General features: G+C 40.3%; 1 protein-coding gene across 1 annotated transcript in view; it reads right to left on the bottom strand.

The window, feature by feature from the left end:
* The window catches only part of GJA3 (gap junction protein alpha 3), a 46106-nt gene that overhangs the window by 25557 nt on the left and 4866 nt on the right, over positions 1–15683 (bottom strand). Inside the window, exon 2 of the mRNA XM_068930276.1 lies at positions 11602–13113. Within this exon, the coding sequence (XP_068786377.1) occupies positions 11602–13096 (1495 nt within the window). The 5' untranslated portion in view covers positions 13097–13113. The remainder of the gene's footprint in view (positions 1–11601; positions 13114–15683) is intronic.

Here is a 15683-nt window from a genome sequence, read left to right as displayed (position 1 = left end):
CGGTGACGATTTGTGCCCTGTTGAGGTCTGTGGTGAAAATTCAACTATTTCTGATCTTTTTACAACCGAAGTTTTTCTTTTAAAGGCAAAATGATAAAGAAAAATCCAAAAGAGTAGTTTACTGGATTCAGCTCTAAAACGTGAATGGAGCTCGCCTCCATTTGCCTTCGCACAACCGGCTTTGTCTTGCACTTGCTTTCATTCACTTCATCCTGAAACTTAACCTCACAACGAAAGAAAACTCACCTAGCAAGTTCTGTGCGATGTGCAAACCTTTTCCCACTTCAAAACTCATTTGTTCAAGCAAACTGCTATTTCTACAGGAATGGACATATAAGTACCTGATTTTTTACAGGTTTAGAAGATTTGTTTGGTATTTTAGTTGTTCTATAAATACTTGAATGATAAACAGGGAATCTTTTTGATCCTACCTGATATCAGGTAGGTGTGACATCAGTGAGCAGCACGAATCATCTTGTTTGTTTGTTACTTTTCAGTTACTTTTCAAGCTTAACTGTGGTTAATTTAAATAGGTTTAACCGATGCTGTCAGTCCGGACTGCTCATTCTGTTGTCCGACTTCATTGTTTTTACTGTATTCAAACTTTGGTCACAGGACTATTTAAAGATAAACATTGGGCCCTGCAGGATGCACTGGCTCTCTGAAAGACAGCAGCAACTTTATGACTTAAAAAAAAAAGAAAAACGTAAATCTCTTTTACAATATAGCAGCGAGACAGAAAGGTGGGATGGTGAATGGGAATATGAAAACTACCACTGTTTCAGAGACCAAGTACAATAGATTTATATTCAACATTAAACACCTCTCAACTAGACAATTAGAAAAAATATAACTACTCTGACTATATGATGCTGCCTTTCCTCTTCTTCCACTTCTCAAAATAAATAAGGTACTTTCCCCCAGATTATCCAAACAGAACTAGTTTACTTAGCCAAACCATCCTCAGTTGCTAACTTCTGCATTTGGTGTGGAATTTACACAGCAAAACATACACGCAAAGCAAACAGTGAGTTCCTCTGCGGGACTGGGTAATTCAGCCACAATTACCCCTCCGTCTCTGCTCAGAAAACAACAACATTCCTCAAAGCCAAAATTCTTCAGAAAGGTTAATCTTGTCAAATCAGCAAGTAAAAACAAAATGGCTGATAACTATTTGCTCCATCTTTTCAGTTTTCATTTAATTTAGGAGTATAGAAATGTAAGCCATAGTCTCGTACGGAATGCAAGCTTTTATTTCACGTACTCCCATCTGTTCACTGGCGATGGTGGATCTTGCACAAATACAGGAAAAAATCTATCCCATAGAAAAAACGTTTAGCTTTTTTGAGAGCATGATTTTGCATTTTCAAAAATATCCTCTGTATAGTACAGGAACTCTTTAATATGCTATGATGTCTCACATTACTTGGAACAGAGAAGGCTTGGGCATTTTAAAATGTTTTATCATGCTCTCAAAGGACAAAAAATAATGAGGATGAAGAATCATAGGTATTCACTTGGTTGTTTTTTTTCTGAGGAAACAATCTCTAAAATGGCAGAGACCTGGCAGGCAAAGGCATCAGCCACACGTTGACGGATGTCGGCTGCTGCAGCGATTTAGGCAGGCTCGGCAGTCCCAAGCACCGTCGGGTGACCTGACGTTAGCATACAGAGTCCTGCTCTCTGCAGTGCCAGCCATGCTAACTGCATCTGTAGTCACTGCCACAAATGCTGAGCCTCACCCTTAAAAATGCGGTATAGCAAAAGTTTTCACTTCATTGAAGATCCTTCTCTTGACAGTAAAAATAGTTCTGACGGACCCCATACTATGACTAGTGACACAAAAGCACGCAGATCAACTACGGTGAGAAAAAGAAAGGGAGATAACTGCCATAAAGGACAACATTTTATTGCTATGTACCACTGACGACTTCTTAAAAATAGAAAACCTGGCACAACACAAGTGCAGCTGGTGCAATCCAGCTGCTCTACTACTGCAGTAAACAATGCTTAAAGTCACCTGTAATTCTAACATAATAAAGTCTTTCACCTACCTGTAAGTACTCAAGCATGCATTTCCTCAAATCGTTCTCCTGCACTGACATGCTCTTCCTAGGACATGCTCTTCCTAGGACGTCTTTATTAGAAGGCTCTCTCTTGAGTTTTGTGACTGTTATGCATCTGCTTACCCTACTGCCAACTGCAAATGGCCACAATGGCAGTTAGACCTGATGCACGTTCAGCTGCCAAAGATGATCCAAGTGCTCATCCTGCCAAGGTACGACTATCTCCTTCTATCTTCGTCTTCTGTTTTCTTGGGAGACTACACATATTGCCTTTATTCCTATTCCTACTGCAGAGGGGGAGAGCACTGAAGAAGTTTGTTAAATCCCATCTTTTGTGCAGTCACAGTCAAAAGGATTGCTAAACCCCAACTGGTTATTCCTCTGCCAATGCCCTGAGGACAACAGTGGCAATACAGGTATGGGGGTGGAGATGGTCCTAATGTGGCTTTCAGCACAACTGTGCAGAGTAGATTTAGTAGGTTGGTTAGAGAGCTGGAATACCCCTCTCCCCTTCCCCTTCCCATTACTGTCATGAGCTTGCCTGTGTCCTGGTAGAGTGGTGGGTGGCTGGTGCACAGATTGGTGCACAGCCTTCTACCTTAATCACAACTTGCAGTTAGCATTGCGAATGTTATATGAGAGAAACAAAGATGCAGGCTGAATTGGATTTAGGTCAAATTCAGAGCTTTGGCAGCAAATTAGGAAACCAAATCTACATCATTTCATATAGATGTCACTGAGAGGCAATAAGGATGGATATCTCCTAAAACATTTTCACAGTTAACAGTTGTAGGCTGTTTTTCTATTTTTAAACTCTAGGAGACATCAGTGGGAACATTAAGATATTCATGATAAGCATTTTAAGTGCTTTGGGGTTTTTTGAGGCTTGAAAATGGACATTTTCTTTTCCTATAAAAATGACACGCTTTTGGTTACTCCTAGCTCACTTTATCTTGAAAAGCGATTTTTTTTTTTAATTTTGACAAACTGACAATCTATTATGCTATTGTGTTGCCTATATGTAAGTGTCCCACAACAATCCATCCCTGTAAAACCTGAGCATTCTCCAGCGCTATATCTTACCAGGAAGAGAGTCCTTCACTGCCCTATTGCCCTGGAGTTCAGAAATTCATGGCTTGGAAGAAGTTCTCCTGACTTCCAGCTTATATTTCTTCCCTGCAGAAGGTGTGAATAGATTGCTTCACCTGCCATAGGTTCATGTTGAGCAAGGCAGCCTTGGGAGCGAGAAGGACCCATATCATCACGCAGGTCTTTAGAGGCGTAGTACCATCATATTTCATACTTCATCCAGAAAGTGTTTAGGAGACTGCACTACAAAGGGAAGGAACCATGGCTGGGTCCCAAGGGAAAGTGAGGAACCAGCGCACAGCCACAGTCTGCACGAGCCAACATTCACTTCTCCTAGGGGGTCCTCTGATTCGCCTTTCTTCAAGTGACAACATCATGGAACTTGGCAATGAAATCTGCATCTAAATGAAAATAATGTGACATATTCCAGCCACATATAGCAAAAAGTGCTCTTGGCCAAAGGCAAATGAGTTATCTTTAGCAGTACAGCCAGTACCACTTTTCTTCCTTGGCTTCCTCTCACTGCTAAGCATCACCTTAGCACCATCTGCATTACACTCTTTGCAGCTTGCTTTGCCCCTGCCCAGTCCTCAAAGACCGTGAATAAACTGGTGTACTATATGGCTACATCATATAAAATAGGTACAGTACTGCCTGAGCACAGAAGGCACCAAAAATGCACTTGACTACACTAACAGAAGAGACACCAGCACTCAGTGCTACCCTGAATAAAGGACAGAAACTACCCTGCCCTGCCAGGCCCATGGCACTGTCAGCAGCATCTGGTCTGACACTGATACACTACTGTCTTCTTAACAGCACCTGGTAGAAAAGAGAACTTCCACACTTCCTGTGAATTAGAGAGAGCCCTAATCCCAAGTGACGTCCTCAAATAATAACATTTGGTAAGAGTAGGCCTTCCCAGGGGAGCACCAGAAGTTTCTGTGTCTGAGAATTTACCAGCAAGTAGACTTACAGATTGACCCCACAAATGGGGTCTCACAGGTCCCAGAGGACCCTCAGGTTATCAGCAAGCAAGTCACATTTCTGAAACCTGCATTTTCCCCTCCAAAAAAAGTATTTTTGACTTTATTTAGGAGTTTTTGAACAGGATGTGTTGAATTCATAGGTACAGAGAATTTTTTCCATATAAACATTCCTGTTTAAAAAGGGGGAAAAAGTGTGTAACTGAGTTCACAATAGCACGGGTTGGACACACTTAATTACTTATCAAATTTTTCTGAATACACTCATTAGCAAAATTTCCATGTGAAATATACGACTTTTTAAACATGGATTAAGATTACCTTAATAACTGTTTACCCTTAAATATACTTAAGGCATTAAATTTCAATGCAAGACATTTCTGATTTGCCGTATCAGTTAAATCCATCCTCTGCCTTATTGGACTGAAATTAAAGGTTTAGGATACTTGACAAAATGAGTTTCACTCATCTTAAAATGTAAATATAATCTTTAAGGCTGGTTAAACGTTTTGAACGTGATTTCATACTTTCTATGCTCATATAAATGCTGTATATGAAATCAAGTTTTACAAAACCTCCATACTAATTTTCACTCTTCTACAAGAGTCACTTAGTCTTGCTCACATTGTTGCTTTTTACAAATTATACTTCTTGGAAACCTGGACGTGGCCTCTTCATGAGACTATACGGTACTTAGGCCCACTTGCTGTTAGGGCATCGTACGTTTTCTGGACAAAATTGGGTTACATTTCTGTGCTAAACTGTGAGCTTTGCCTACATAGGGCGAATCAGCGAATTTCAAACGCAGTATTATCTGCATTATCCCCACTAAGGATGCATTTTCCTTGCACCTTTGTGCGTTTATAGGTAACAGTCTCATTAGTTGTATCAGCTAGATGGATAATGGCCTGGATGAGTCAAAAAAAGTGAGCTAGCCCCAGGGGGAAAGATGGGAATAGCCATTTACACCATAGCATGAGATGAATGCTGACTCAGGTGTGTTAAATAAGAATCAAGGATGAAACCTGTACTCTGCAGAAAGCAGAGGCAAACTTCACACTGGCTTCGAGAGGGTCAGCATTCACCCCTTGCACTCGCTGGTGTGGGTCTCGGTCACATCTGTCCTCTGGACTGTGAGCTTCCACTGAAGTCACTGGACGTTTGGCATGGAGATGGATTTCAATAGCCAGTTTTCCAGCAGATGCAATTCAGATGCAATTTTTGTATGAAAAAAGGAAGCCAGAGTAAGTGAAAAAAAGGGAGAGAGCTAACTGAGTTTAGCTAGCTGTTCTGCCATTCTAATATTTTTAAAGATCATCTCACATCCATGAATATTTAATCTGAGAGAGACAATGCTATGGTACAAAAAGTTTATTTAGTCACGATTTTGTAAACACTTGAGGTAAATTAACACATCACCTGGTTCTTACAGAATTTAATAGACAAGGCACTTCTTTTGAGACAGCATATTAACTGGTTGCTGCTTTTATTGTTATTACAAGTCCCTGATGGCCCAGAAAACTCGCTTTTTTTGTTGGGAGATTCTGTCACGCAGAAGACGAACAACCGGAAGGCAAGAAGAAAACTCTGAGTAAGCTCTCTTATGCTATACAACCTTTTAATTGTGAGAAACAGCGTAAATGGGAATAGGAATATATTCCACATCTTAAAGTATGTTCACATTTCTCGCATAACTCTTAAGTGACTGAAACTTCTAGAACTTGATTGGCATCTTAAAACAAAACACAAATCTGCAATTTCCTTTTTACGTTAGTACTTTTTGCTCATGCAAACAGTCCCGTTACCTTTAGTGGTCTATTTGCAAGAGTAAAAATTACTCACATGAAATTATATTTGCAGGCTCAGAATCATATTTTTGTCTGGAAAACAAAACATTTTTACCTTTTGTAAAATCTTTTACCGTGTAACAGTGCAATGTTTCTCCACAAATATTTTGTTTGGAATTTTAAACCAGGCTGCAAATTTAGCACTTAAATGACGTATGTCACAGCTAATTTTTGTCACTGACCTTCCAAACGCACAAAATGGCATTTAAGTAATAATAAGCCCTCAATTTATTTGGTAATGATTGAGTGCATGATGAAAAGTTTCTTTTTCCATCATGTGTTCTCTATATATCCAGCTCCCATATTTTAAATCTATGCAGAAAACTGATACTATAGGTGAGTAATCAGGATTCATTTTCTTTAATGGTACTGCCTTATGCCTGAAGAGTTCCTGTGTTATAGTAAGACATTTCTCTTTTAGGTTTAACATATTGGCAGAGTCATTCTTTTACGTTTTATACAAATGTAAACTTATAAAACAGTTTATTTCATCCAAATGTGCAATCTGAAATCAAAAACTGAATGTAAACTTCAGAAAATCAAAATACAAGAGCACACTTTTCACAAGAAAAATCACAGTAAATAAAACAAAAAACACTTGGAAATAAAAAGCCCAGCCTGTTCAAATCCATGGTGTTAGTGCCTATATTAAAAAAAAAAAAAAAAAAAAGGACTGAGGGGCTCACTGCTATGCTTGTGCAGCCTGTTGTCACTCGGGTGAACTCAGTGGAGCACAACAATTTCCATCAGCTGAGGAGGTGCTCTCATGCCTAACCGAAAAAGGACCTAAGTACTGATACGACTTTTAAGGCTTGCCTTAATTATTTTACCAATCCTACGCTTACGTATTCACACCAGAAAATAATGCCAAGAACTGCAATATGTCAGACTTACGTGCCTTTACGAAAGCCAAATATACCGAGCCAAATCGGTCCTTGGTACCACTTCCAGTTTGCATACCAACTGGCTTCCAAATTACACCAGAGAAGAACGCATTTTGTCTGCCTTTTCAGGACATCCTACCTTTTTTGAAGAAGATACATTTTTTCAGTGTCAGAATAGACTGACAAATTCAAGGAGCACTTTTTTCTCTATGAAAAGCAAGAGATTGATTTTCACAGACAAAATATGCCATTTTAATAAAGGGAAGGTTCTAGCAGGCTGTTTGCATTTAATCAAAATACAAAGGGAAGAACGGTGGCGTTGTAAATTGTCTGTATTTCACTTGCTTTTGTGTTAACTGACAGTTGCACTAATGAAAAAAGCCCAGTGATAGAAAACAGATTGGCCCATGGCCAAGAAATGTGCCAATACACATGTATTTTTTACTATGTCCTTGTAAAACTATTACGAAAAAAGTACTAGGGAAATCAGTGGTTTGGAAAACAAGTGTCACAGAACAGTTGCAGTTGGAAGGGACCGCTGGAGGCCATCTAGTCCAAACCCCTCGCTTGTAGCAGGGTCAACTAGTACCAGTAAATCTACTTATTGTAAAAAAATGTAGCATGCCATATAACTGGTATCTTGTTCAAAGAGTATCTTTTTTTATTTTTCTTCTTTTCTTCTCATACTTTAGCACTTTTTTTAACCTCATGTAAGACAGAAAACAACTTTCCCATAATCCAGCTATTCAAAGAGCAAAAATGAGTCTTTTTTTTTGAGTTTACTTCATCAGGGGTGATTCTGTTCCGATTTCCAGTTCTGCAATAACTCACCTACCAGCTTCAAGTTAGGTATGTATATCACTCTTTCAAAACAGGGCTTGAACAGACACAGGATCAGGTCAAGTCAAAGTATCAGTTCCTTCCAATTCTCTCTTTCAGATTAACGTGAAAGAATAAATTACTTGGAAACTAACAGGCATTTTTGCTAACAGACTCTGTTCTACCGTGCAAATTGGTTAGCATTTGCGCATTTGCTCTAGTACTGTTGAAACTTGTGAGGTAATCTGGTTTTCAATATCTATATAGGGCAAATCTTTAATTATTGAAATGCATGCCTTTTGCTCTATCGACTACTAACTGTATACTGAACTACACCTAGTAATTTCTGTCTTTATCTGTAGTAAATTCTATCTGTATACTCAGTAATTTCCATCTGTATTTCTTGCTCAGGAACACTGCAGAATGTCCGTATGTATTTTACTTGAGTAAAAAGTGAAATAATTGGACTTCACCATCATCTCTCCATTAGTTCTGAATTAAGACCTATACTCAGGACAAGTCCTCAGTGTGATTCTTACGCTTTACTCATAAGCTACTGATTTCTGTGACAATTTCAGGAGTAAAGATAAATTAAAAATTAATTAAAAATCTCTCAATCATTTGCCACATCAATGAGATTTTTTTCAACAAATCTGATCCCGGATGTGATGCAGCAACTAAAGGGAGTTCAAAGCACTAAAAGGGGAGTTCCACTGAATCAATTACCCGGGCTTAAATGAAAAAATAATTATTAGACTTCAAATGAAGGTGTAGGTAACCAAAAGCTTGACACTGTACAGCTGTCTGGTAGAACCTAAAGAAGCTGATCCTAATGCACAACTTGTGACTTGTATCTTTGCTTTGTCTTACAGCTATTTGCCAAGACCAGTATTAATTTGATGTGGAGGCTGTTCTGTCAGATTTCTCTTAGGGGCTGCAGAACAGTTACATTTCTCTCCCCAGCCTTAGATAACAGAAATGAATGGTCTTTTACAGCTTTCCAGTAGTGACTCTGCCTGAAAATGCCACATATTCCACAAAAAAATGCCTGAACTCTCTGCAGGACTAACACGCACGTTTATTTGAAAAAGGCAGACTAAGTACCAGTTGATCCTAAACAAGTTAAAACTATCTCTGTTCTTATTTTTTATATACAGTGTCGATGCAGTCCTGCAGGACACACTCTGTTGGGATTGTGCTAAGGTAAGGACTGCCAGATTTGGAGCTCCATCACACAAAAGGTCAGTTTTGCTCTCAGGACTCAATACAAGAAAAACATATATTCCAGGTGGTCTGGTTTATATACATACACTCCAGAGAGACTTTGACTTCATTCTTCAGAAGCATAACGGAAAGGAAAATCTAGCCCATGAATTTTGATGTACTAAATACAGAGATGCGTATTGAATTATTTCAGCACTATAATTGTTTGGCATTTACCAAAACTTACACAACTGCTACTACAATTGCTAGTAAATCTAAAAGAATTGAGGCCTAAACTCTGCCTTTTTTTACATCTAGGCAACTTTATCAACTTTAATCTAAGTTCAGCACAGTTGCAAGGATAGAATAGAAAGCAGAATTTAACTTTTAGCTTTCTTGCAGAAAGGTTTTTATGGCTTATAACGCAGAAAACTCACGAGAGTATGCCTGAAGCTGAACACCTAATACCAGCGATCTTTACTGTAGTATTGTACTTTGACTTTTAACGCAGTGTTTGTCCCCAAGACCAGTGACAGCAGAAAGACTTCTCCTCACCTGGTTCACACAAGCAGGTCAAAAAAGTCATGGATAACACACTTAAGGGTTGCAGAACAGTGCTTCTGATCTGAAAAACTCTTTCTGTCTATGCAAAATGTAGCAAAAATAAATGTTTAATCTTGAGTGGTGGGAATGTATTTTAACTGTTGAAAAAAATAAACACCATTCTGCAAAACACTTAACAGGGGAGATAACTGGCAATTGTAACTATTTGCTACAGGGTGACCCTGCTTTGCCCGAGTAATGACTGCACTGCCACGCCAAATACTTTGAACATGCGAAGGGCTATTCCCGCGTGTTTGACTGCTCTTCTCCATTTATCGTACTTCAGATTTATAGCAGCAATAGGACTGACTCCGAGCACCAGTTCATTTGTTCAACTGCTTAGAACAGAAGTTGGGCCTAATCCTGCATTCATTTTGTACCCAAAACTCTCTCCAGCCTTATCAGGCATTTGAAATTCTGACTAAATTCTGTGAGAGTATTTGTTACAAAGGAATGAAGGATTCAGCCACTTGTAAGGAAAGCTGCACCTTAGAAAAAAATACCCAGCAGTTTCCTCCACTCATTTTTAAGGGAAACGCACAACTTTTCCAAAGCAATATTTTCATGCATTAATCTATGGCCCCAAACCTACATTCCTTGTAGCACCCAAAACTCCATCTGAATTTTAGTTTTGCTTGAACAAGGCCTGCATGATCCATCTGAAATCTTGTTCTTTGTGAAACGGAACACAAATTCTGCATGTGACTTCAGTGGGACCAGAATAGGGCCTTCAGCCACTACCATGTTGCCCTGATATTTTAATCACTTTTTCTACAAAACAGTATTGTCTAAATCTGTTTTTACGGACTTGTAAGACACTACAGATTGCTGTTACAGAAAAGGGTAAAGCATAACAGGAGATAATGTTGCTTCGAGACTTTTACCATTAGTAAGTTTCTTTCACCTTACATTTTCTTGTAGGATTAAAAATCAAACTAAAATGAGTAAGTACACAGTCAAGTAACTTTAAACCTACAGATCAAAATTATTCTAAAAAGGTTCAAATACTTTAAAATATGCACTCGAGTTTACTTCTAAAAAGCATCTTTCCAACTAACTTAAGCTAGTATCTAGTAGCCTAAAATGCAGAGCCGTACTTCATCCTATTGTTTCTCCACGGGCAACGTATGGGGCCACAATGTACTGAAATCATAATCCTTGCTTTCTGAAGAGAAATTGTTCTGTGTAGTAATTTCTGAGGTGTGTGGTTTAGATTCCTGTCCTCCTCTAAGCAATTTCAGATGTCATCTAAAATTATAATCAAACATGCTCAAACATATTTGTGGGTTTAAGAACATGATGTGGTCATAGTTGGCAAACACTGGATAGAAGGGCAAACCAGGCACTTCCTAAAAGGGCAAGAGTAAAAAATAGTCATAGAAAGATGAACCTCAAAATGATAAAGTCTACTACAGGGGTTACCCAAACTTTGCCCAGCCAAAAGGACCACGCTGGCAATTTGCCATGAGCACAAAGGCTGCATTCATTTATGTTATATGGAAGAGACTCGGTCTTTAATATGGCATGTTGGTCCATGGAGATGACAGGTGCCAATAGGCAATATGCCATCCTGACGGTTGCCATAACGCCACATAGGGTTTAAAAGGAAGCAAATAAGTCATAGCAACTGTTCCTGAAGAGTTTACGTGAAAGAGTGGAAGTGAAGGCAAGGTCAAGAGGGAAATGATGGGCAGGCACATGGGCACTACGGATATGAACATTCTTCTTGGATGAAAGTCAGCCTCAGGGCACATGACTAGTTACCATTACCACCTGTTATGTGTGCAGCCCTCCAGTATGGCTGCCCTCAGGAGATCTGCCATGGACATGAAAGAGAGTGGGATTGGTCCCTTGGCCCACGGGCCACACTTTGGCCACCCCCGACCTACTAGAAAACGTCGATATTTTTCTCCACTACAACTCACAGAGTGCAAAAACAGCACGCATCAAAGTTTGGAAGCCAGGCCCTTCCCCCCGCGCCAAGCCTGGCCTCCCTGGGCAGCTCCCCTGCCCGCTCTGCCCTCAATCATCTGCTCCCCCGAGCACTGGGGACCACACTACACAGCCAGGTCATCTGACCTGGCTCTGCTGCTGCTTGACTTACTGGCCCTGCTTAAGCGCCGCGTGTCTACGAGCAGCGGTGGCTCATGCATCTCCACAGTGGTGCAGGCGGCTGAGACAGGCCGTTCCTCCGACGGCTCCTCCTCACCCTCCACATCCCATTTGCTGCCACTTGCCCCGCTCAGGCTGGTGCTGCTGCCGCTGTTGGCCACGGATATGGGAGGCCCAGATGGGGGTGGGAGTAGCTGCTCCAGTGGTTCTTCCTGCTCTGGAAGCGGCTGCCGGACACTGCTGGGGGTAGAGGAGCCCGCTGAGCTGGAGGGCACCTTCCCCTGCTGCTCTGCTGCCATGTTGACCCAGTTCTGCTCAGCCGCCAGGGCATGGCTGTTGCTGTTGAAGTAGTTGATGACAGCCGATGTGGGCGTCGGGATGGGGGTCGGGATGGTGACGGGAGTGGAGACAGGTGTGGGAGTCACAGCACGGTGCTTCTCCTCAGGAGCTGGTGGAGCAACAGGGTAGCTGGCTATGGATGCCGTCTTGGAGGGGGGCCGTGCTCTTGGAGCGGCTGCAGCGTAGTACGGTGGCATGGTCACCGGGGCCAGCAGGGGTGTGACAGTGCGGGTGTTAGGCACAACAGGAGGGGGTCCAGCAGCTGTTACCACCATGGGTGGTGCCGGTGGGGGCAGAGAAACAGGTTTGGACTCCGCTGCTACCACGACTGGTGTCACTGCTGTGACAGGCATCTCAAGGCTGTATCTGCTTGTCATGCCTTGCTTAAGTTTCTTCCACCCCAGGTGATATATCTCAAGCATGTTCAGCAGCAGGGAGACAGAGGCTACTACCAACATGAAGATGATGAAGATGGTCTTCTCAGTGGGCCGTGAGATGAAGCAGTCCACGGTGTGTGGGCAAGGTGAGCGGCTGCAGTGGTACACTGGCTTCAGCTCAAAGCCATACAGGAAGTACTGCCCCACAATGAAGCCCACCTCAAACAATGTCTTGAAAATGATGTTGAAGACATAGGTACGGAGCAGGGCACCCCCCATGCGGATTCTACCACGTTCATCACGGATCGGGAGCTTCTCCTTCCCCCTTTTGAAAAGAGGATCCTTGATGTTATTGCCTCCTCCAGCACCACTACCACTGCCAGAGGCTGCTGCCCCTGGATAGCTGCTGTCCTTGATGCTTCCCTTCTTTTTCAGCTCCTCTTCCTTCTCTTTCCTCTTTTCCTCCATGCGTACAATGTGTAGCACGTGGCCCAAGTAGATGAGGGTTGGAGTGGAGACAAAAATGATCTGCAGCACCCAGAAGCGGATGTGGGAAATGGGGAAGGCTTTGTCGTAGCAAACATTTTCACAACCAGGTTGCTGAGTGTTGCATGTAAAGTCTGACTGCTCGTCTCCCCAGACCTCCTCAGCAGCGGCCCCCAGCACCAGTATCCTGAAGATAAACAGTACCGTCAGCCAAACCTTGCCAATAACCGTGGAGTGCTCCTGCGCATTCTCGAGTAGTCTCCCAAGAAAGCTCCAGTCACCCATCGTTTCAGATTTCTAACCTGCAATAAGAACATTAGAGTAGCTTTAAAAAAATCTTGTAATTACATAGTGCTGGGGTAAAATAGATTGCTCCTGAACGAATGATGTTTCTTAAGTGCACTTCCTTCTGCAAAATATTGCATGCACATGTTAAGAATTACAAAACCCTGTGTGCCATGCAGCCACTGGTTTTGGTGAGCACAGAATTGTGATTTTCTAGTGCTTTGCACCTAGCCTATACAGGTGCAAGTGTCAACATAAAGTGGCAGCCAAGAGGGATTCATACCTAGAATCTCTACAAGATTTAAATATTGAAACAATGTGATTTCCCTGTTTCCTTTACCCAAGATGCCTCTAACTGTTCTCACCTATTTTTAGGAAAGAACAGATGGAAATCAGTTCAATTAATCAGAATATTACTACTATTAACATGACTGCACTGTTCAGTGTGATAAAAAATTGGCTCACTCTACTCATTTTATTGTCATCAGGAGTAGTGTTCCAGTTCTCTGCTGTGTTTCATACTGAACAATCCCAGGAAAAAAAGTCATTATTTGTAACTTGCAGATTTTACAGTTTAATTCTGTAATTGCAAGTAGGAACATGGACACTAACAAGAAGCATGTTCTCAAAGTCTAGTCATGTTTGAGTTTGTTTATTTTTAAAAAGAGCAAATTATTTTCATAACCTGAAATACTGGGCATGAAGGAGACATTTCGAGAGGAATGGTGGAAAGGTTTCTAAAGGGTTTCCCCACTCTCCTCCTTATTATTGAATCACAAGTACTGAAACATCAGTAACATAATTTAAAAAAAAAACAAAAAAACTTAAGGGCACTTAAGCAATTGTGCACAGAGATTTTAATAGGATAAAAAACGATATCCCTATGGCCTCACTTCTGTGAAACAACCGGTACACGTTTTCAATAGACATACTCATTCATGTATGACAGGCTTCCTGTGCCCAGTTTCAGGCAGTGACAGGATTCCTGATTTGGAAAGACTGGAAGTACAAGGTTTCCTTAAAATCAAACCCTTACTAGCTGTCTTGACTTGGGAAGCAAGCTATTCCCCACCGGTATCATTTCTGTTACATCCTTGCCTGTTTCTAATTGGAATATATGCAAGAAGTACATCTCATTCTCCCAGTGAACTACAGCATGATATTTCACACCACCTTCTTTGTCAACCTTCACCCGAAAAAAAATTCAAAACCTTTCTTTCATTTACTTTCAATACTTTCATGAATACCGGGATCATACTTACTATTCAGATACAACGATTTGCATGCAAAGAACAATCAATCACTGTCAAAAAAGACTGATTATCCAGCCATCCTTCTTGTTCAAAAGTCTCAAAATATTTCTATTAATATATTACTATATTTCCTTTATATTTCTAATGTATTCCTTGTAACTTTACCCTTCTCACTTTATACTTAAACTGTTTGTCTAAGTACCCGCATGTGTTATAATTCCCAGGAAGAAAAGGAGTTCATCATTACATGTAGCAAATTACCAGTGAGAAAATGCAATATTTTTGGTATTTTATGTATTGTGATTTCCAATAATGGTGTCACTGTTGTGCAAGAGGAAACATTTCCAAAGTCATTTGGAAAAATCTCTGTTGTACATAAGAAAGCTTCTGTCAATGAGCACTTAAGACATCCACATGTAACTTTATTTCAGTAACTGATTTTCTTGAAACCCTGGTAACCATCAGAATTAAAAAAAAAAAAAAAAAAGTTAGCAAAGGGAGCGCTTCTAGTAAAGCTACATTCTGATTCTGGTTCTATGGAAATGATCTCTCTCGATAAACTTAAGAAGTGAAAAATATCTAATTTCTTCTCTTCCCCCAAAGCAAAGGTCTGACTTAGTTGTTCAGATTGCATTCAGTTTTGAGTACTTCTTTCAGGCGTTTAGTTAAAGTAATTAAAGTTACTTCAGTTAATTTTTGTATAACTTGATTTTGCTTTGAGGAAAAGCAGTACCTGTAACAGTGCAGAGCAGTATGCTTCCACACAAAAAGCAACAACATGCCATTAGTATTTTGCATTTTTGGAACGCTAATAAACCTAGAATGCTAATACACTTTTTATCCACAGAAAATTACTTCGACTAACACCCGCTCCAAACAATAGATCTTTTATAGACTATAAAAACACATTCTCTTTAATATTATACAAATCCTCTTCCAGCACAGCATGATCAGTTGTAAATGACGGTATTAACAATGGAATACTGATTTGTGTTGTAGTGTTCCCGGTCTCAAAATAAATTATAATTTTTTGGAAATATATTCAGTTATTTTTAAAAAGTATATTTTTTCCCTTTCACAATACTAAGCTAAGACTGGGTAAATTTTGCTAGAATACCGTATTTCTATGATCCTAATCTGATCTTAATTTTCTTGGGTTTATGAGATTTTTGCACAGAGAAGTAATCTTAATTTTAATCTTGAGAAATGTTAATTTCTCAGGCCATAATGCATTAATCTTACTTTTTTTACTAAAAATCAATTGAAGATATGTTCAATTTCATTCCTTCTTAACATTGTTTGGGAATTTTTTCATTTTTAGTCGTAAATATTGT

The sequence above is a fragment of the Struthio camelus genome, chromosome 1 (genome assembly GCF_040807025.1).
Source record: "Struthio camelus isolate bStrCam1 chromosome 1, bStrCam1.hap1, whole genome shotgun sequence".
Taxonomy (NCBI): domain Eukaryota; kingdom Metazoa; phylum Chordata; class Aves; order Struthioniformes; family Struthionidae; genus Struthio; species Struthio camelus.
Note: the sequence above shows the minus strand (reverse complement) of the source record. Positions and strands in the feature narration are given on the sequence as shown.